The sequence below is a fragment of the Diorhabda sublineata genome, chromosome 1 (assembly GCF_026230105.1).
Source record: "Diorhabda sublineata isolate icDioSubl1.1 chromosome 1, icDioSubl1.1, whole genome shotgun sequence".
In the NCBI taxonomy this organism is placed as follows: Eukaryota; Metazoa; Arthropoda; class Insecta; order Coleoptera; family Chrysomelidae; genus Diorhabda; species Diorhabda sublineata.
Window position 1 is genome coordinate 43,571,329 of NC_079474.1, and position 23,569 is coordinate 43,594,897.

The 23,569-nt window shown below is 31.9% G+C and overlaps 2 protein-coding genes across 7 annotated transcripts in view; one reads left to right on the forward strand and one right to left on the reverse strand.

The window, feature by feature from the left end:
- The window catches only part of LOC130451173 (isocitrate dehydrogenase [NADP], mitochondrial-like), a 20,226-nt gene extending 4,325 nt beyond the window's left edge, over positions 1-15,901 (forward strand). For all 4 annotated transcript variants that reach the window (XM_056790035.1, XM_056790025.1, XM_056790015.1 and 1 more), the window contains 6 exons: positions 8,810-8,960; positions 10,784-10,890; positions 13,338-13,537; positions 13,699-13,937; positions 14,021-14,272; positions 15,252-15,901. In XM_056790035.1, the coding sequence (XP_056646013.1) occupies positions 8,810-8,960; positions 10,784-10,890; positions 13,338-13,537; positions 13,699-13,937; positions 14,021-14,272; positions 15,252-15,531 (1,229 nt within the window). In that variant the 3' untranslated portion in view covers positions 15,532-15,901. The remainder of the gene's footprint in view (positions 1-8,809; positions 8,961-10,783; positions 10,891-13,337; positions 13,538-13,698; positions 13,938-14,020; positions 14,273-15,251) is intronic.
- LOC130451191 (2-Hydroxyacid oxidase 1) overlaps positions 3,341-23,569 on the reverse strand; it is a 25,387-nt gene continuing 5,158 nt past the window's right edge. The window contains exons 5-9 of one of the 3 annotated variants that reach the window (XM_056790054.1): positions 23,144-23,405; positions 22,864-23,092; positions 18,345-18,497; positions 17,820-18,057; positions 15,959-17,751 (exon numbers count right to left, since the gene is read on the reverse strand). In XM_056790054.1, coding sequence (XP_056646032.1) covers positions 18,430-18,497; positions 22,864-23,092; positions 23,144-23,405 — 559 coding nt within the window. In that variant the 3' untranslated portion in view covers positions 15,959-17,751; positions 17,820-18,057; positions 18,345-18,429. Of the gene's footprint in view, positions 7,369-15,958; positions 17,752-17,819; positions 18,498-22,863; positions 23,093-23,143; positions 23,406-23,569 lie in introns of those variants that run through there. The other 2 variants (XM_056790045.1, XM_056790064.1) reach the window with 2 other exon arrangements.

Below are 23,569 nucleotides of genomic sequence, written 5' to 3' on the forward strand. Positions count from 1 at the left end.
ACCCTACTTGAAGCCCCATATGTGAATAATTGAATAAACTTAATGCCAAGTTCACTAATTCATATTAGCAGTTTCCTCACGATGTATCTAGAATAATAAAATAGGCTGTAGGATATAGAAGTCATCAACTTTAAAATATGCATGATATGAATGGATAGTTCCAAACATAAAATTTTAGTGTTAACACAGTAATCACCCATTGCCATTCATTAAGAACAATATGTTTTATTTCAAGCACTTTCCAGTACTAATAGGGAATATGCATGTAGTTTAAATACAGGTGAAAATTTTTTCAAAGACAATAATCGCAATATTATCATAAAATCATTATTTTCCCATTCAGTTTTTTCTCAATATTTGTATCAAATGATCATTAAAGAGTGTAAAACAAGCCAGCAAAATCCTGGATTTATCGTGATCCAAATAGTGTTGGTTGTATTTGGAAAAAAACTCCCGTTTATTTTTCTGTTTTCAAAGTGTTTTCAAATTCTGATTATTCTTTTAACATAATATGTATATGTAATATTTCTATATGGACAGTTCTATAAGTGGAAGCTAAGGAAAACAGAATGAGGTTCCAGCTCGGTACTGCGCATGCACAGTATAGATAAAGTCACGAACGAAAGAGAAAATGACTATTGTCGGTAACGTAAAGTAAGGACGTTTTTTGCCATACCAACTGTCCATATAGGAGTATTACATATATGTTTAACATTGATAATCATCTACGACGATATCTGGAAATGGTTTTATGCAAATATGTAATACTCCTGTATCGCCAGCGCTCACCGAAAATTGACGAGAACATTACGATGCAGACAATATCGCTCTCTCGTCCATGGCTCGTCACTTTTGCTTGCAGTGCGCAAGCGCGAATAAAAGCGGGAGTGTGCAACCTAACCAGTGTTGCCAGAGCTAGTACAATTGTACAATTTTAGTGTATTTTATACGCTAATACATTTTTCCTTTTTTCTAATACATTTTCCCTGCGTTCGCAAATATAAAGTTATTTTATATTTTCGTTTAATAAAATAAACTAGAAATTGTACTAGATTGTAACAATAATTAGAAAACAGAGCCAAGTTGATTTATATTTAGATCGTGAGATTTTTGTACTGCATTGCTCATTTTATCGGTAAACTTTATATAAATTTTTCATCCTTAAAATAATAATTGACACAGTCTATAACATTTTTGGAAAAAAAATTTAATTTAAACTTATGTTTATACATTTTTCTATAATTTTATTAAATTTGTTTGAAGTTGGTACAATCTAGTACATTTTCTAGTTCAATTTTTATATTCAGCTTTTAAATTGTGGCAACACTGATGGAAACACGTCATTCCTTCACTACTCCATTGCTAGTTCAACTGAAAGGTAACTTTTCCCGCTTGTGGCCTCAACATTTCTCACGAAAGTAACATAATTCTATTTGTGACCACGCCAATGAGTAGCGCGTGCGCAGAACGACCAAAAGTAACTCGCTCTGTCTCATTTCATCGCCGTCGTCACCACTTATGGGGAAACATAGGCCGCTGGCAATGTAGGAGTATTACATATATGGTTTTATGAAAGCTCTCCCCGCTTTTTCAATGACTTTATCGATATAATAACCTATAATGTGTATAAAGTAACTGCCACTTGAAGCAAAACGTCTCGGTATTTTCGTAAATTTACAGTTACCCTTTAAGTTAGTTTCTTGCACTGCCACACTGTTATCATGAACTAAATTTTTAACTTCTTTTGAGGTGAAGTGTTTAAAGCATCCAACTACATTCTTTATAGCATTTAGAGGTGGTTAGGTTAGAAAAATAGTAAACAAATAACGGACGTGGCAATTGACGTCATCCAAATCTCGAGAGAAATAGCAGCGTTCAAAACAAGCCAAATTTAACTTATACTTTAAACGTTATTTTAAAAATTATTTTTACTTTTTTCTCAGAATATATATTTTTTATCGAGTTATAGCTATGTAGAAAGTTAATTAAAAATATAACAAAATAAATGCATATTACCTAATACAAATTTACATCAATAAACTTGAATTTGTATTATAGATTTTTATTTAATTTCTTCGAAATATAAATCATTTCTATTTGATACATGCAAGTAATTTTTATTGTATTTATGACACATTTTTCAATAAATATCATGTGGACATAACATTTATTTTTTCCAAAAACAGAAATACTATAATTCAACGAATTGCGATCGGTGTCATTATTTTCTGTTATATCCTATATGGGACACATCTGGGGCACAAAACCTACCCTTTTCTATGTTAAAAGGACAGAAAACAGACACATCTGGGTCACTGAAACCTTTAATTGATGTATCTTCATTATATAAGACAAATACTATCAATCTTCATTGAATTTTTACTCAGTAGACCTTTTTATATGTTTTTGGTGATGAATCGCCTCGATTTTAGCTACTAGAGATCTACAATCACGATGATACATCGTGAAAAAACTATCAAGAATTGAAATATTTAAGATACTGAGAGTTAACACGTTCCGTGCGTTGCGGGGTTAATTGACCCCGTGTGGAACTTGATCTAGACTAGACCCCGTGCTAGTTTTCTCGAAAAATGTAGAGTCGCTCACTCCCTTCTACTTTTGAGACGGCTCTATATTGTGCATTCCCCTCGTGTTACTTTTCTCGGAAATGACGAGTCATTCGCTTCCTTCCAAATATAATCATATTACTTAGTTTTGAGAAAAGGGCGTAAGTGGTGAAGAAAAGTTTTTGGATTTTTGGATCAGCAACCACCAATGGCTTATTTTTAACGAATAAATAGGGAAATCCGTACCATATCTGCAGTTCAAGGAGGTATTTTCAAAAGCATTAGCTCAGGAAGTAGAACAAGAAGTGTTGGAACATCCCAGGACACCTAAACGAATCCACACGCTAGCTCACGACGTTAAGAGGAAGAGGAAAAAATGTTCACGGTGCTACGGGAAGCTTAGGAGAGCGATGACCTCGAAAGAAGCTGACAAAAAAGTGAAAAAAGCTCGAACATATTGTGAGGAATGCCGGCTACGAAGCCGGCTCTTTGTCTTTCATGCTTTAATGTTAAACACGCATCAATGCATTAAACATATTTCATAGTGTTTAACCGTTTCAATTATTATATTTTTTTTATTCAATTTGTATTGTTTTGCTTTCCTCAAATACTAATTTTTTGAAAGCAATGTTATAAGTATATTAAATGTAGAAATAGCAAAATGAAAATAAAAGTTATTGTAAGTTTTGTTGTCAGTTTTATTTTCGATAATATGTAAAAGGATTTGTTTTTTTTGGGGGGGGGGAGGGGGTGGTACCAAACCTCACAAAAAAAAATAAACTCAATTCCTGTGTCTAAAATCTCATAAAATTTAATTTCAAAAAGGGGAAAGTTGTCTTTATTTGAAAACAAAAATAATTTATTTACGAGTACAATTTCTATTAGGTTGATGAACTTTTGAATAAATCAATTAATGTGCTACTGCTGTGGTATACTGACCTAAACCTTTGAAGTGGGAAAACAAATGATTTTTCCTAAATTAATCAATTTTCAGCAAGCTGAATACGTTTAAACAAAGACCCCGTGACGCACTTGCGGATAGTTACTGCACGGGGTTAATTGACCCCGCACTTGTGGATGATTACGGATTTTTCTTTTAGCACTGAACGTGTTAATAGGAGAGATAATTATGTATCAGTAAATAAAATAATTTAGATTTTAATCTGTATCATGAAAATGCTAGTTGATATAATATACAATCTAGTAGAACCAGCAAACACTCAAAAGTTATAGTTGAGTTTTTGGTATAGTTTTGATCTTGGAATTACATTTTAAGGGATGACTTGTCTGTAAGCAAGTGTTTCTTCCAGTATAAATCAAATTCTAATTTTGTTGTTATGCAATCTAAATATCTATTTTATAATTACTAAAACAACAAATAACAAAACCAAATAGTATTTTCTATAATAAAAACAAGTTTTTGTTTCACATATTCGAAATATATATAGATCATAATTAGAAATAATATTATCAAACTGTTTCCAATTATTTTTGTTTCTCAATTAAATATACAAAAGTTAAATATGACATGACGTAAATTTTACATCGAATTGATCAAATAAACAATTTTATGCAATTGAATTGCTCCAAGGTTGTTGGGACAATTGTCGACAAATATAATGTGATACTTTAATTAGTTTGAATTTTGATAAATGGTTTAAAGTTTGCAAAAGGTTGAGCCTCATTCAAATCCCTCACACAAAAGGGTTCAAATTATTTATAGATTTTTCTTCTCACCTGATTGGGCTTTATTTATTTTAACGTTTGATAACAGTTTGGAATTTTCTTAATGTCAGTTTTAATTTTATCTTTAAAAACATTACTTGTACACAAAATATTATTTAAAAAATAAAATTCAATTGACACAATCTTTCATTAGTTTCTATCTTCTTCTCTGTGCTAGATATAACTTTATAAACTGAAAAATATAGGAAAGACAGTATGTTGAACAAATAAATTTACTAGTACCAGACAAAAAAATGTTAGGTGCATAAACGAGATGAAATAACAAATAATAATGGGCCTATTCAAGTAAATGTCACTTGAAAATAAATCAGGCTGATGGACGATACACACACACATTATATATTTGTTTAAACGATGGGGTTTATCTATGGCTGAACCTGCCCATCTCATTTGAATCAAACAGCTCTTTGAATGTGAGGCTCTTTTGAGTTTTGCTTTTCCGGCAAATAAACACAATAAACAAAATTAAATAATTAACAAAGCAAAAAATTCGTGAATTATAAATAGTCATGTACAAATCTGAAAAGCTAAAATAATTCTTCAATAACTATTATGCATATAAGTATATTATATATTATGTATCAATACAAAATTAAAAGAATAATATAATCAGACAAATTCTCAAAGTTAATGATTACTCAATAGAGTTAGTTAATAAAAGTATAAATCAAAGAAATCAAAATATAATAGAGGTACCTCGAAACGAAAATAAAAAGTATTATAAAGTCCCTTACATTAGAGGAATGTTAGTGAAACGCATTATTCAAATAATTTTATCCTGGCATTCTACCCCCAATAAACAAAGTGGGCAACTTATTCACACATACCAAAGACAAAACAACCAAACACCAATGTGGTTTATAAAATAAATTATTTAGACTGCAATAAGAGTTACATAGGTATGACAAAACAGTACTTGAAATACAGAATATACCAGCATGAATATGATTGTCGAGAATATAAAAGATAAAATAGCTCCAGCTCAACATCATGATTACAACTTTAATTTTGATGATGTGAAAATTATACTTTCCAAACAAAATTTTAATTGCGTTGACGATCGTATGTACATTTGGTGATTTTTTCGTATTTTATTTGATATTTTGCAATAAAATACTTTCTGGTACAAAACACATTACCCTATGTTACAACAATAAACTAATTAAACACTTTTTAAATAACTTTAACTAAATACCTCACAAACTTTGTTTGGAAAGTGAACTATTATGACCGCGACGTCATGCTCCGTTTGTATATTCCAACAGTTTTTATCATTTATGCTTTTAATGTTGGAAAAGTTTATAAATGAGGCGCCTAGAATCAAAATCCGCCAAATCAATCTCCAGAAATTTTCGGAAAAGTAGAAAAAACTGTCACAAACAGACCAATCATAAGAAATTATTAATTTTTTTACCAAAAAAATCAATAATTTTTAATTTATAACATAGATAATGTTTGATCGAGATCCCCAAAATAGTTTTATGAATATTTAGAAATATTTAAAATCAATGTTTGGACTTGTCGGATTTTGATAATGAGATTGGGATTTGGCGAGATTTAAAACAAAAATAAGCTTAGGTTGCAAAGGGGTTGAGGTATAAAAGCTGCACTAATTGTAATTTTTACTTTTTTACACTTTAATGACGTAGAGGCTTAGTAAAACTTTAGTAAAAAATCTTGACTTTATAAAAATTACAAAGTATCATAAATTAATAACATTTAATGTTTTGTAAAAAGTGAACACAATATCTGTATCAATTTTCTCATCAACAATAATGTTTTCATATTCTTCATTGTTGAGATCTTAGACTAATTGATTTTCCAAATTTCGATAAAATTTTAGCGTCCCCTAGTTTCACCACTCTTGTCCAAAGTGCTTTGTTAGCAGTTTCGCAGAATCCTCTATTTTTGCAGCTTTAAGGCTAGCTCCCTGGTTGATGATTTTTGGGTTTATCTTAGACATATTAAACTTTGGTTTTGTGACAGATTTTGCTTGACAAGTTTCAATTCTTTGAAAGAATTGGACCAGAATGTTATTTTGTTTCTTCTTGTTCTTTTTTAACATAATTTTTTTTTGGTGGATTGAACTTGTAGTGCCATAAGTTCGGTTATTTTTTGCACTTTTTCAGATTCAGACTTCCAATCTGTAATCGAGACAGTTACTCCAACATGATGAACGGTTCCATGTTTCCTAAGAACTTCTTCATACTTTTCTGTCTTAAGAATAGTGTCGTTCTTTTTCAAATCTTTCTCAATCAGTCCAAACACCCCGTGGAAAATAAAGCAATAAAGGGTAAACAAGTTGCAGAGGATCATGGGAGTCACGTGACGAAACTAGGCTCTCCTATTGACGATTTGGATTTGACCGATTTTGAAACTGAAATCGCGTAACTGCCTGTGAACTTGGCGGATATTGCAACTAAAATTCTGTTGTACTAAATTGACTTGACGGTTATTACAAATTTTATTTATTATTAATATGCTGACATTTTTCATGAAAAAGCTGAATGACTACGAAAATGTATTGAAAATCAAAACAAATGACCAAAGTTTATACATTCTAACTGTGGAAATACCAAGATTCCATGACATTCATGTCCCAATTTTATGAGTCACTCTCAGAACTGGAGAGTAAGAGGTGACCTAAATCATAATTGCTGATACTAGTTGAAAATTCTGTGTCATGGTCAGAATCAGAGAGTATAATGTTGTTATTGCTTATCAATTGGTACAGAAATTAACTAATAAAAGAAATATATAGAAAGTTCAAATATTGCCTATACAATATTTACTGAAAAATTGCCATTTTCACTTTTGAAAATTTGTCCGAAAAACATAGTGGAAATTTATTGTCTTTTAATATTTTTTATATAATTTATACCTGTTTTGATTTACTAATCTCTAGGTATTGAAAATAATCAATAAACAATAATATAAATAAGAATGTAGAATTGTAAAAGTGCAGAATGGAAGTGTAAATAACCCACGTTTGATGGTCCTTTCTTATATTCAAACTTTTTATAGTCCATTTAATTGAATAATCGAAGGTGTGTACCTATAATGAAAAATATATTTTCACTAAATCGTCAACAAAAATATGCGTCAATATAAATTAGTTTTTGCTGATGTATTCATCGAGGAAACAAATTTAAGATCCAAAAATAAATCCTGATACGTAAATCAATTTTCAACAAGTGGGTTTCTTTAAATATCATAAATTTAAGCGGAAAAAATAGCAAAACTTTGACGTAAGAACTGTAACATATTTAATAAAGTTTGAAGAAACTGAAGAATACGTACGTGAAAAAGTTGTATAAAAAATAAGTTGTTTATGTTGTCAAGCTGTATATATTAACTCCTCGGTAACATTGATGATGGTCTTTAGTGATTGTCGTTTTTGATCCTCATGTGTACAAAATTTAAAGTTCAAATCAGCATAACAAAACTTGAACGAAATCAAAAGTAATATACAAAAATCTCTTCACACAAAATTCGCAACTGTTTTGTCGAGTGGATGACATTTTATTGCTATACAAAATATATTTGATTCTTGTCTATTTCTGAATAATAGTTTAACATTAATTTGATAATTACTGAGAAATTTTTCATCTAGGGGGTATCTGAGTACATAGAATACTGAACTGCTTGGATAGATTCTATCTACTAGCGACATATTTTGTATTCAAAAAAAATTTTTTTTTAAAGAATTTGGAGTGTTAACAATTCACTGTTGGATTCTAACCTGGTTTGCCAGACGACCCGGATTTCCCTAACTTGTCCCGCGTCCCGGAACAAAGTGAAACGGGACGCTGTTTGTTCCGTATTTTAATTTCATGAGTGACAAAATTAAAAACATTGAATGAAAAGTTTCATTGTTTGTTTCAGTAAACATTGTATTATCTCGCAACAAGGAACAATAATATTTTCAATTAGAAAGAAAACAAAATAAGTAAAATCTATTTTATTTATTTTATTTGCATTGTAAAAGAAAGTTTTCGCTTAAAAAAATTTTCTAAAAAAAAAGAAAAAATATTTTGTTAAAATACTGTTTTGATCAAAGTAAAACGAACTTAAAACAAATAATTATTTTAAATAATCAAGTTGATTTAAACCAAATTTACGTGAGTTTATTATTATATTTTAATAATTTGATTAAAATGTAGTTAAAAAATTAATATTAAGTATATTGATACTAAGGTCCAGATAATACATTTTAGAAAAAATACGTTTTAAAGGTTATTTTTTTAACCTTTCTTTATTTCTATGAAAATTTTCCCGCTCTTGTTTTTCGGGAGGGGAAAGAGGTTAAATTGACTCGTATTCAGCATTCAAAGATCTGGCAACCCCGATTCTAACTTGACGTTAGTGACTGTTTCCTTCCGATTTCTTTTACAACTTTTATTTAATTACAAATTTAGTCGTAGCTTGGTTTTTCTACCCCCTTTTATTGATAATAGGATATAAACGTATAACATCTCATTTTTAATTATTCACAGATGCCAGTAAACGAGTGGAAGTCGCCAAACCAGTCGTCGAACTTGACGGAGATGAAATGACCAGAATAATTTGGGAAAAAATCAAGGAATCACTCATCTTCCCTTATCTAAAAGTTGAATGTATTTATTTCGATTTGGGACTTCCTAATAGGTATCAAATTATATAATTAATATTAACAAATTTAATTCATTTTATTGACATAAAATGAATTAAATTATAAGGTTGGCAACTACTTTCATTTTTGTGGGATTACAAGGTACCAAACGATCAATTCAGGTGTTTACTGTCAACAATTAATGAAACTGGATGAAGCTATGAAAGAAATACGGCCAGAATTGTCAAATCGGAAAGGTTTAGTGTTCCACCATGATAATGCAAAACCTCACACATCTTTAGCAACTCGTGGAAAACTATTGGAGCTTGGCTGGGAAGTGATGCCACATCCCCTATATAACCCTGATCTGGCACCATCTGATTACTGTTTATTTTAAAGTTGGCAGAACTTTCATAAATAACGATGACCGCACCTGGTTCAGTTTTTTCTTAACAAGGACCAGAATTTTTATAAGCGCGGAATAATGAAGCAGAAAGAAAGATGGTAAAAGGTCGTTGAGCAAAATGGAATATATATATTTGGTTCAAAACTATTCTTTGTTTTATTTTATACAACACAACCGAAATTACTTTGTCGCCAACTCAATATAATATCATGAATAATTTATTTTTGATGTCAAGAAGTGGCACTAAAAGTATGTCTCGTCAAAATACCATTAGCAATTTATGTTGATGAAAAAGAAATTTAACACTTTGACGACCAATCCATTTTTTAAGATATTTCAAAATATTTCAATATTTAAAAAACAATGTCATGCAATAGATATTTTTAACTTTTCTTTGCCATATTTTGATTTCTTTTTCATTTTCACACAAAATATTTCTGCACTGTTGGAAAAACATGTATAAATCCCTTCAAGATTAGATTTTTTCCCATAAAATGAATATAAACAGTACCTAGATGTAAACAAGATTAATTTCCAAAAATATTGATGGTTTAGTATTCAGCAAAAATTCCTGATCAGGTATAAAACTTTTCCTTTGGAAAAAAAAGAAATAGGTGATTGTCCTGTTAAAACACCTTTTATTTACTATACAATCAGGAAGTACGGTAGAGGATGTTTTCAGAAATACCAGAATGAAGAAATATTGAAAAACGAGGTAAAAAAGTGGTGACATTTTGTAGAGACTGTAATGAAGAACCTCATTTCCGTTTTAATGGAATGCAAACATTAAAATCAATAAAATAAACAATAACAAATTAGCTTCCAGGAATTGTTATGGGTGATAATTATGTTCACAAGAACCATATCTGTCAATATAATGAAAATGAAAATTGTGCTTTCCACATGTATATATTCAACTTTTTCCTGATTGTTACAATATATTTCCTCTTCTTTGCAATTATATATTAAATTGAATAATCGTTTTTATTTCCTTTTACTGCTCTAAGACATAGACTAGAATGTTATAGAGAAGGAGCTAAGCTAGCTTATGATAATAATTAACCATATACATATTTTTAGTTACAATCTATATTTGTTGACATTTCATAATAAAAAGACGAATTAAATGTTGCAAATTAATTACACAAAATCTCCCAGCAGTTGCTTATAATCAAAATAATCTTAAAAAATATTATTATCAACTATCCCGAAGTATGTTTTGCTGGATAAAGGTCTCCCTCAAATCCTTACGCTCTTTTCTGTCTTGTGCCACTTGGAACCACGTTCTCTTCAAGTCATCTGACCATCTTTTCAGAGATGATCTATTTTTGAGAGCATCCAGTTTATCAAACAATTTATAAAAAGAAATTATGAGTCTTGAATGTCGTTCCACTCCCAAAAAAATGTATGAAAAAGAATCAAACTGAAAATAAAATTAATTTGCTACATACTATTATAATTGTTATGTTTTAGAGATCAAACTGATGATCAAGTTACTATTGATGCAGCTCATGCTATATTAAAACACAATGTTGGTATCAAATGTGCTACTATTACTCCTGATGAACAGCGTGTAGAAGGTATGTACACTCCTAAATACATAAAGTATTTCATTATCCTTCTTCTTAATCTTGTATAGAACTCTTCTAATACCCTTTCGAGCATCATAGTTTTGGTATTTCAGTTTTCATTCTCCTTATATCCGTTTTTTTTTCAATGCTTTGGTACTTCATCCATATACTGTATTGTTTTCTCTTGTCTTCCCCCTTTCCTGTGCTACTTGTATCCAAGTTTTGGGGGAGCTTCCCTTTCCTTATCTATTCTTCTATGTTTTTGCTTCTATCACTTTTCTTATTAGACTTTGTGGTGTTTCAATGTCTATAGCAACTTCCAACAATTTTGTTTACTATTGGTTCCTTTAAAATTACCTCATTTCTTATACTATCCATATTTTTTTTCCTGCTATTTTCCTCATCTTTGCTGCTACTATTCGTCTTCCTTGAATTGTTTCAATTAGCAGCTTCTTCTTTTTTTGTTGTTATGCACAATATTGTTTTTATAGATTTGTTCATTCCTTCTATTCATACCGAACACACTATTTATTTTTAAAGACGATATCTTGATTATCGAAACGTCCGTCAGACAATGTATTTGTGAGTGTTGGGGTAGTTGATGATTGTGAATATCACTATGGGTTCCAGAAATTCCAACTTACATTCCTCTTATTGGTTTGTGATTGGTCCAATACCGTTACTTATTAATGAAGGCTACCGTTTTTATAGTCACCAATTGGCGTAACCAGCTAGTTAGGTCTTCAAATATAACTCTAAAAATTTGTTATTACTAGCATCATAAAAGTCCAACTGGAGAAAATGTTGAACCTTTTATAGTGTTGTATAGCTTTGTTTGAGCAAAAAAGAAGGATATATGGTTAAAAAAGACAAAATTTCATTAAATCGGTGGTTTAGAGGCGATTTAAGACAACTAATCCAGGTTACCAAGGTAAAAATGAGGTTTTACCTTCGATTTCTATGAACCTGCATCGATTTGCAATTAAAATCGATGGAATTAAGCTTGACTTACCCTTATCTTCAAAATCTGTCCTAAGTCGGTATGTTCTCATTACCATTAAGGATGAAAACTACCCCTCATTGCAAAAAATAAATAAAATTATAGTTATTAGTCATACATTAGGGTATGATTTGTAAGGTCATATCTGTTATTTTAGAAGTTACAAAAAATTTTAAAAAAGCAAAAATACTAACTTGGTTCCATATCAATATTTATGTATTTCCTATAGTTTTTCAGGAATTTTGAAAAAAAGGAGAAATTTTTAAAAATTTCGAAAATGATTTAACATTTAACATTATTTTTTTTTCGAAATTATGCATTCTAAATCGTTCAAACTTCCAGAAATTATTATTTATACATAAATAAAGTGAATAATCACTGGATTATATTTTTATTGATATTTGGGTACTATTTCTAAGGGTGAGGTTTTTTCCTACAAAAAAAAAATATAAATCAATTTTATATCAGCCATATCTTTCTTAGTTTTTATGCTAGAGAGCTCTACTAACTCTCATTTCAAAGCTTTTTAAAAGTACTTTGAAAAAGCTTATATGCAATAACCTCGTAAAGTTGACTGTTTTTCCGTTGCTCGACATTGAAATTTAAAAAATTTTCGTTCGATATTCAATTTTAATAAATAATATCCCGGTTTGTATTCTAAAGTGAATTAAAAAAAAATAGTCTCTTTGTTTTCTATAAGCTTAATTTTTTCCACACTTTTTCTGATAAAATCAAAAGTTTTCGATTTATAAATGAAAAATCGATTAAAAACTTTTCAAGAAAACAAAAATAACTAAAAAACTATTGATTATAAAAAAATATTAAGAAAATTTTTCGTTTCAAATTTGGTCCTCAATCAATTTCTTCATTTATTTTCAACATAAAAATTTTCACCCCTGGTGCAAAAGCACACATCGGCATAGGGTAAATTTTGCTTTTTATGGTATTCCCTATATGCTATCAAAATTTCATTAAAATGGATACAAGTTCATGGAAATCCGATGTAAAAACTTTGATAGCCTTTAAAACAACTTCTGTGCTCGTATAAACATTGCAACTCCGATGATTATGCATTATTGAAATATTTTTTATTGCAAACATGTTTATATTTAGTAAAGCCACCAAACAGGCAATGAAATTTGACATATTTCACTCTTCACCATCATCTCTGGCGCAAAATTGAAACATGACTTGTTTGGATCTTTATAGCTAATACTGAGAGGCCTTAGTATGTAAATCGTCAATTTTTCGAAGATAATTTCTTTTCCACATTATTACGCCCACCACTAGAATTAGAATGGTCTTTACTAGAAGGAGTTGATGGTACTTTCCACAACATTTTGCAAACTGGGTAACTGATGAAAAAACTGAATACGTGCACTTATAATATATCTGTTTCGTCACGAAGATTGAAAGACATTGCTAAAATTTAACAATTTTTTTTCTAATTCAATAGAATTTAAATTGAAGAAAATGTGGGCATCACCAAATGGTACCATAAGAAACATCCTTGGCGGAACAGTATTTAGGGAACCCATTTTGTGTAAAAACATTCCAAGATTAGTACCTGGATGGACCAAACCTATGATAATTGGTCGACACGCCCATGGTGATCAGTATAAGGCAGTTGATTTTGTTGTCGATAAACCCGGCAAGGTAAATCTTGAAAAGTTTGTTTTTTTTAACGTCATTTTTGCAAAACTTTGACTTATTTTTAATTTTCGACCCAGTATTCTCCAGATCAAACTCATTGTCAACTCCATTCCTTATTTCTTTTGTATCATCTATAACATTTTATCAAATGACTATTTTTCTAGGTGGAACTAGTTTATACTACCGATGATGGTGCAGAAAAGAGATTCAATGTTTTCAAGTACAAAACTCCTGGTATTGCGTTAGGAATGTATAATACAGATCAAAGTATTCGAGATTTCGCTCATTCCTCTTTCCAGCTTGCACTACAAAAAGAGTACCCAATGTATTTATCAACTAAAAATACAATTTTGAAAAAATATGACGGCAGATTTAAGGATATCTTCCAGGAAATTTATGAAAAGTAAGAAACTTATGTAATAAAAATCTATTGTCAATAAAAAACCATTTAGATATGCAAAACCAATCTGTATGTATATTTTTTAGGCAATACAAAGCCGATTTCGAAGCTAAGAAAATATGGTACGAACATCGTTTGATCGACGACATGGTAGCGCAAGCTATCAAATCTTCAGGAGGTTTTGTTTGGGCGTGTAAAAACTACGACGGAGACGTACAATCAGATATTGTCGCTCAAGGTTATGGATCTCTAGGTATGATGACTTCAGTATTGATGTGCCCGGATGGTAAAACTATTGAATCGGAAGCGGCTCACGGGACTGTTACGAGACATTACAGGTAAGAAGACACCTTAAGTCAAGGCAAAGATTGGGACACGAATAGCACGCGTGAGGTAGCATGACACGTTTTCAAATTGGATGGAAATTGGTTTTGAAGAAACGTTTTTTTATTTTAGTGGTTGGTTTATCTTTTTTTTTGGTACAAGATTTGCATAAAATATTTTCTATCATCACAAAATAAAATTGTTTGCAAAACAATATATTTTGAAATATAGATGTTTCATCCCTTTGCGGGGAGGATTTGGAATTGAATATTTAGTGAATACACTAGCTATAAACTTGGAAATATGTTTTGTATTTACCTTTTTTTAATTGTAAATCATTTTCAAAATCACCCAATATTACCATTTTTTTTGTACCGCAAAGCTCTCTGTGTTACCTTACCGTCTCTATTAACTTTTCTTCTGTTATTATTTCGTAAAAAATGAAGGACACGTCTTTGAGCTCACGCTTGTCGTGTGAAATCGCACCCCCACGCAATCTTTACAACTCTATCTCTGCAGAGGAGCAACTCCTATATCAGGGTCAAAATTCCAACAAACTTTCCTTCCATAACAAATTTCCCTTATTCAACCTAAAAATTTTTCAACGAATTTATCTGTTTTAAAACTACGTGCTGTGCTGCGTCACTTCACACATGCTGTACGTGTCCCAATTTGCGTCTTGCCTAATAGTGTGAAACCTGGATGAATAGTTATCACATATCTTTCTTTTTTTTCCTATTTATCGTCCTTTTTTATTGATTCTTTTACTTTATTGCTTTTCTCGTTGTTTCAAATAGATACTACAAAGATTCCTTATTATCAATATTATTTATTTTTTGGGACAATTTGACATTGTCGCAAAATAGGTGGATTTTACCGCAAAATTGGATCAGAATATATACATAGTAACAATTTGCCCACTCAGTTATTTGTATTGGAGTGGTGTAGTTTTATCAATAGTTTTATATCGTGGGTGTCTTAATTCAATTTCAGACAGCATCAGAAGGGTCAACAAACTTCTACAAATCCTATCGCTTCCATATTCGCTTGGACGCGTGGATTGATCCACCGCGGACAATTGGACGACAACAAAGATCTCACGAATTTCGCGAAACAATTGGAAAAAGCTTGCGTCGATACCGTGGAAAGTGGAAAAATGACCAAAGATCTGGCGGCTGCAATTCACGGATTGCCTAATGTTAACGAAGGAATGTACTTGAGCACCCAAGACTTCTTGGATGCAATTGCGGAGCAATTGAAAAAAACAGTGTGATATTTTAAAAGTAAATGTAAATATAGGATATCCCGGAGATATAACAATATTTATAGATATTGGTTTTATCTTTTCTGTCATAAGTATTGTGTAAAAATGTCTGAAAGAAAGTATTATTTTGTAAACTTGCATTTCAGGAAGAATTTGCAATGTGAAAAGTATTATTTTCGGGGATATCCTTTGTGGGGAGGGGGGACCTCATTTATCAAATTATTTTCTTTTCACTTTCAGCCTCTTGCTTTAGAAAAATTTTATCATCACTTTTTTCCATCTGACACACTTAGCGGTAATTTATCTTTGTCTATTGTAAGAATCGACTGTATTATATAAGTTTTGAAAGTGGAATAAAAACAGGTATTTTTTTAATAAATGTGTTTCATTATACAAAAAATCGACTAGAAGTTTCATATACATTAATGTGAACCCATTCTTCTTTCAACTACCTAATTTTTTTTGTTCAGAAAAAACAAAATTTATACTATGTATAAATCTTATTACTACCTTAAGACTTCTTTGCAAGTAGTAGCTTCTACATATGTATTTTTCTGCCTATATACAATTCTTTCACCATCTTTTTCTTTTATTTTCAGGAACAGGGACAGAATGAATCGTTTTGATCTTATATCTGATATTAAAACATTTTTGAATCTTGTATTTTAGATTACATCAAAAAGGAGAACAAACTTCAACGAATCCCATGGCATCAATATACGCTTGGACTCGTGGTTTACATCATCGTGGCAAATTGGATAACAATAATGAATTAATGAAATTCACTAAAACACTGGAAAAAACGTGTATAGATACAATCGAAGGTGGTAAAATGACGAAAGATTTAGCCATTTGTCTTCATAAAACTACAGACGTTAAAAAGGATACATATTTGAATACGCAAGATTTTTTGAATTCTATTGTTGATCGATTGAAACAATCTTTGTAATGTATTTTTATTACAAATATCATACAAAGTATTTTTATATTTAGTCATCAGTTGAATGTTTTATTTTAGATTATAAAGCATTTATTTACAATATTACTGGGCCTTTTTCCTCTTATTGTTTATAATGTAATGATTACATGTGCCAACACAAAATTTGAATTTGAATCAATTGTATAAAATTTCGATAGTTTAGGTCGTAATTACACGAAAAAATATATATACACATTTTTGTTAATTGTAAATATTCTTTTATTACATCTGAAGACGATAACTTGGTTATTGAAACGCCGTCAGACAGTGTAATTGTGAGTATTGCTGTTGTGGTACTGTAATATACAGTGTGTTCAGTATTTTCTGTCTTGTAAGTGGTCTTCTCGCTCATACAATGTCGTTACAGCCTTTCCTCAAATGCTTACTAGTGAAATGTAGGCAATTTTATCTATTTGATTTCATAAAACCTTACTAAGATAATCATTTGAATTCTTATATTTAAAAGTTTTTTGTCCCTTTCTTCATCGCCTTGTTTCTATTTCAGTTAATTTGATATTCTCTGTGTGTTTTGTTATTTTCCACGTTATTCTCAACATTCTGCGTTTGTTTATAATTCCCTAATACATATAGTAACATATAGTAGTTTGCTTTTCTATTTAGAAGATTTACTGAACGATATTTTTCAAAATTAGTTGTTTGGTTGGAAGAGATGGGAATTTATTTCCATTATGTAATAAAACAGCTTTTAAGCTTTTGTAGAGCTGTCAATGAATAAACTCCATTCGCCATACCTTTTATGTCGTTACTAAAACAAAATTCACCTCCTCGTTGAGAACGTTTTATGTTTAGTTCCTTAATCTGTGGTATTTAACATCTGCAAGTAAATTTCACAGTTTTAAACGAGAGCCTAAAAGCACTATTTATTTTTCGGCAAATTCATATCTCTTATCAAGTCGTTAAAATCTTCTGTAGTTATAAGATGTTGTTTTGGTGGTTCTAGTGTAGGTAAAAATTCATTATCAGAATTACTTCTGTTATAATTAACAGATAAGCTACTTTTTTGAGATAATTTTTTCGGTGGTTCAAGTACTGGTTGTGTCAGGTCATGTGCAATTTGAGCAGAAGAAGATTCAAGGTCGGGATATTCGATAGGTTTTGCATTTTTACCTCTACGTCTTTTACTCGGATTTATAACGCAAACGTAGCAGTCTTGGATGTGATATTTCGGTTCTCGCCAGATTCTTGGTTTTGCAAATTTCATAGACCTTTTCTCACCTAACCTAACCAACCTGAAATAAAGAAATACAAATTAATATGTCTATAAATTTGATTTAATGATAAATTAAAAATTGCTCACCTTCCCAATATCTTTACTTCCGAACATCTTTTATAATAACTACAAGCAACATGTTGAACCCATGGCTTGTCTTGATTCCGAACAGGACAGTCAAAATATGCTTCGTAGGCTTCACAGAAAACGTGAGAAGTCAATAGTTCATGTTTTATGTTTCGAATTGACCACATATAAAACAAAATGCATCAACATCATATTTACACCTTCGCGTTGACATTTTTGCTTATAAGTCGAGTGCCATCTGGAGACACGGGCGTGAATGTAAAAACCCTACTCCGATCTCGCAGTATTATTAATTGCATTATAACTAATTGTAATTTATAAAAAAATTTGAAAATGAGTCTTATTTCAAACTTAATTTAAAAAAAAAGTATTTTCTTTTCGTTTTTGTATATAATTGACCGAAAAATCATAATATAAACTTTAGGACAAACAACGAAAATTTTTTTGTTGAGTGGTGTTATTTATTCCACATATTGATTATATTTAGTAATTCAAAATAAAGTATATCACCTTATACGTACGTACATAGCAGTTATAGTATTGAAAAATTAGAGAAAGATGTTTGTCATTTCTTGCATCTACTTGTATTTTGGTCTTCCCTAAGTCATCTTCAAAGTTTAGAATAATAATTTTCATGGACCACCAAATTGCGATCTATTTCTTTGATATTAGAAAATCCTAAAAATAAAATGGATGACAAAGGATTATTATCAATACAAACCCCATATTATTAGCTAGGTTATTATTTTTTTCCTTCGCCTATATGACTACGGAGTACAATATTCAGGAGCATCTCAGTACTGTTTGATAATATTCGACATAAATGAGGTTATAAATTGAATAACACCCTATATACAAACACCTTAACCTTAAAACAATAATACCTAACTCAAATCTCAAGTGTTTCAACATACATGTTGCGACCCAAAGGATCTTTCATGTTCACCTTTCTTGCTGCGATACTAGAGAACCCCGGGTTTACAGCTGGTCTGTTAGTTCCATTCCTTTTAAACAGTTTAGAATATGGGATGGCTGTAACAGCTAAATATCTTCGTCTTCTATTTTATACGCTCCCGGGTGTAGTGCTCTGGCGTTCCGTAGTGTTTCACACTTCGAGAGAATGTGGATACAAGTTTCGTCATTGGTGTAATAAAATCTGCACGCCACATTATCTGCTAAGTCTAGCATTTTCTGGTGTTTGTTCCCCGATAGGATTCCTGTTAATATTCGTAGATTTTTCTTACTTATGTCGATGTATTCAGCAGATCTACTCTGGTTATTGTTTCCCAGAAGAGTTTTTGCCTGTCTCAGCCCTTATAGGTTGTCCCAATTATTGGTTTTGCTCCTATCTACTTCCCCTTCCAATGCTTTTTCTATTGTTCTGATACTACAGAACAATTCAGGTCCTATGAAGGGCTTGTTTAGTTTAGTTCATATCTAGTTTCAACTGGACACACTTTTCAATTGCATAAATTTCCGCTTGAAAAATGCTTGGTGTGTTGTCCAGGCTTTCACGGTCCCGTTCACTCCTATTCCAGTTCTATCTGCTGTTTTAGATCCGTCCGTATACCATTTAATGGCATTTCTGTTCATTTCTTATACGGTGTATGAACCCACCTATTTTTACAGTTTAGTATTGAGGTACTTTTTTCTCAAAGCTTAACTTTTTCGATGCATCATCCTGAGGTCATTGGTCATTATTTAGGGTTTTTCTTTGGTGATTCCATCTCAAAACATTCAAAGTGATGTTTTCTCTGCCACGCTTTCTAGTAGCAAGAGTATAAACCTATATCAGTAAAAAATATTGTACCCGGTCACCAGAAAGGTTTCAGAAACATTGAAAATACAATTATTCTAAGCAACACGTCCAGGATACAGCACAAAGGACAATTATCCTAGCAAATTAAAATAGAAAAGGCAGTGAGATAGCGATGTGTTATAATAGATTGAATGATGAGGAAAACGGGGGATAAAAAGACAGGAATCAACTGGAACCTATTCGCAAAACTGGAAGTCTTTGAATTTGCGGATAATATGTCTATTAACAACAATTAGAAATTATACAGACAAAACCAAGAGGCTACATAATAATTCAGCACCGGCTGGACTGTACATAAACATCAGAAAAGAAAGATATTACGACACAGCAGAACCGATACTGAACGTACTATATACTTAGGAGGAATATAAATATAGTGAGTTAAACAATTTTGCTATTTAGGCGGAGGTACTAAACTTGATATAGAAAGAAACGCTTTTAAATCATTAGATACCTCCAGAACGATAAAATTAGGAGTTCCAAAGTAATGTAAATTCTGTTTTATTATATGGAGCCGACCGATTATTAACAGTTGCGTACGAGTTATCTGTAAAATTTTCTGGCCAAATATGATAAGTAAGAAACACGTTTGGAACATAACTGAAGAAGAGAAAATAGACGTAACGATTACGAAGTGAAAATGGATAAGTTATACACTACGGAAACCAGCAACAAACATAATCATACAAGCATTTAACTATAATACAACAGACAGAAAGAGAAAAGGCAGATTTTTACAAACATAGAGAAGAACTATCGACAAAGATCTATAAAAGATAAACTTAATATGTAAAAAGGCTACAGAAATAGCCAAAAACACAAGAAAATGGTGAGCCCCTATCAGCAAAATTGGACAAAACCCACATGAGGATAGCGATCCCATTGTTTTACCACAGCTACTGCAACACCTATAGGTGCCCTTTATTCCACTGGAAGCTATATGATGATGATTCGAAGCAGCGGCAATTATTATTAGCAATTTGACGGTAAAATATGGTGTTTTCAAATGCCATTACAAAGAATTTACTAACAAAAAGTTTAATTAAACTTTGAACATCAAATTGAATATTATGGAAACTTGAGATACTATCGGAAATATTTGTTTAGACCATTACAATGCTTGGCAAAAAATTATTAAGGTTGTAAAAGCGTGTGGTGTTTCATCAGAATGCATAAGCTCAACAGATAAATGGAAAAGTTAAAAGTCAAGATGTTAATAAGAAATATACAGAGTATATACAATATGTTGAAGATAGCGGCTCAATTATACTGTTTCTTGAGTAAAATATATTTAAAAGTATTTAAAAGATAATCGCATTAATTCAGAAATTGGACAATGACACACATATGAATTAAAAATATTGCTGATCTTATGTCGTAGAAGAAACCTTAGATTGGGAAGATTTGATATCAATTAGAAGATATCTGAATCCATGTATCTAGTAACGGAAGGAGATAAATGATAATAAAAAAACGGTCATATTAAAAAAAACGGTCATATTCTTATAGCTTAAAATTAAAAATTTCTGGATTTTTTCTTGCCTAATAATACTTTCCAGATGCTAGTAACAGTATTATACATGGTGTTGTGTAAAATAAATAATGAAGATCTTTGGCAGTTACATATTAATAGATCATCTATAAATACAGAGCATCCCCCTGTGCCACAGCAAGAAAAGGGTGTAGGACACCATAAATTACACATAGATAATACAAGTAGTACAGGGTGCGGCAGCATAACTTCCTTTTTTCAAAAGTTAATAAAACTTATTGTATGAATCAGAAAATTTTTATTCGTTTTTTATAATACAGGCATATACATAAAGTTTTGTTTTACTGAGTTTTGAAGATCAAATCAGTTAGGTGACGTCCCCCATTCTCCATACACTGAGTAAACCGATTTCTGGCGTTTGTCATGACTCTTGCCAGCATAGCAGGCGTTATGTTGGCAATTTCTTCCTGGATGTTCGTCTTCAAATCTTGTAGGGTCCTTGGACGGTTCACATACACACGGGATTTCAAAAAACCCCATAGGAAATAATCACAAGGGGTCAAATCGGGAGAGCGGGCTGGCCACTCCAAATCGCCCCTAATTGAGATAAGGCGCTCTGGGAAGTGTTCCCTCAAAACAGCCATCGATGTTCTTGAAGTGTGTGCCGTTGCTCCGTCTTGTTGGAACCAAGTGTCCCCTAAGTCCAACTCATCTAGCCGTGGGAAAAAAAATTCCTGTAACATGTTTACATACCGGTGCGAATTCACTGTCACTGTGACTTCATTTTCCTCAAAGAACCAGGGACCAATAATTCCACGTGAGTAAATTGCACACCACACTGTGACTTTAGGTGAATGCAAAGGCCGTTGATGCAATTGTCGAGGATTGGTATCAGCCCAGTAGCGCATGTTTTGTTTGTTTACGGATCCACACAAATGAAAATGGGCTTCATCACTAAAAAAAACAATAGCGTCCTCAGGAACGACTTCCAGAAAAACCTCACACGCGTTCCTCCGAGAATTGAAGTCACGTTCAGAAAGTTCCTGCACAATTGCCATCTTGTATGGATGAAAATGAAGATCATCATGAAGTATTCTCCTCACAGAACGATCGGAAAGTCCAAGGGCAGACGCATGTTTGCGCGCAGAACGCCGTGGTGATCGCAACACTGAAGTTCTAACTAACTCAATGTTCTCCGGTGATCTAATGGGCCGAGGGACTCCAGTTCTTCGTCTTGTCACACTTGCAGTTTGTCTGAACGTAGTGACCCACGTAACAATTGATTTCCGGTCCGGGACAGGGGCCAAGGGGGCTAAATTAAAGCGATTCCGAAAGGCGCGCTGGGTTGCGATCAAAGAACATCCGCTCGAAAAGTAAACCTCAACGGCAAACGCACGCTCCTCACTGTTCCAACGCATGATGGCGACTGAACTGTGCCGGGACAAAACTTTATAGTCCCCCCTCTCGAACGAGACCACTAGCACTCCGTTACGACATCTACCGACTAAATGGCGAACTTTTTAAAAAAGGAAGTTATGCTGCCGCACCCTGTACAAGAGACTTGAAAATAGATACGCAAGATGACGGATACATACAAAATTAAAAACATATTTCAAATGAATGTACTGATATTATTGATAGAATTATTCCGAAATGAAAACAATTTTTGCAACCCTAGAGAAAATAAAACTATGTTGTGGAACAAAAACTAATACATCTGTCAAGTTTCTTACCTGCAATAGCCATGCAGGTTATTAGTTCCTTTTTAAGAATATTAAGGATTTGTTCAACGCCGGCTTGTCCACTGTGTGTTAGACCCCAAAGAGCAGGTCGACCTATGAACACCAATCTAGCACCAAGAGCGACAGCCTTCAAAATATCTACTCCGTCAGTAACACCACCGTCCATATAAACTTCTATTTTATCACCAACGGCTTTAACAATTTCTGGCAAAGCATCTATCTGAAATTCAATCAATTAACTCCTAATTATTAGAAAATCGAAGATATTTACAGCTGCGACTGTTCCATCTATTTGTCTGGCGCCATGATTTGATACTTGGATAGCCGCTACTCCCGCTTGGACTCCCAGAAGTGCATCTTCTGCGGTTAATATTCCTTTAAGTACTATGGGTAGCTTAGTTATACTCTTCAACCATTTCAAATCTTCCCAATTGATGGAAGAATCAAAAAGACTAGTGACGTAATTATTTAGTCCAGATTCGTGATCGCGTTCTGTATTCATACCAGATTTAATACCTTGGAAATTTGCCAATCTAAAAAATTCGATTCAGATATTTTACTATCAAATCTTATTAGTACTTGTTATTGTAAATAGATATTTTCAGCAGCTACGCCAATTGACAGCAATCTGCACGTGTTTTAAAAGATCTAAAATTTTGCCCAGTGAGTCTCTCTGTGTCTAGCAAGGAGGGCTTCA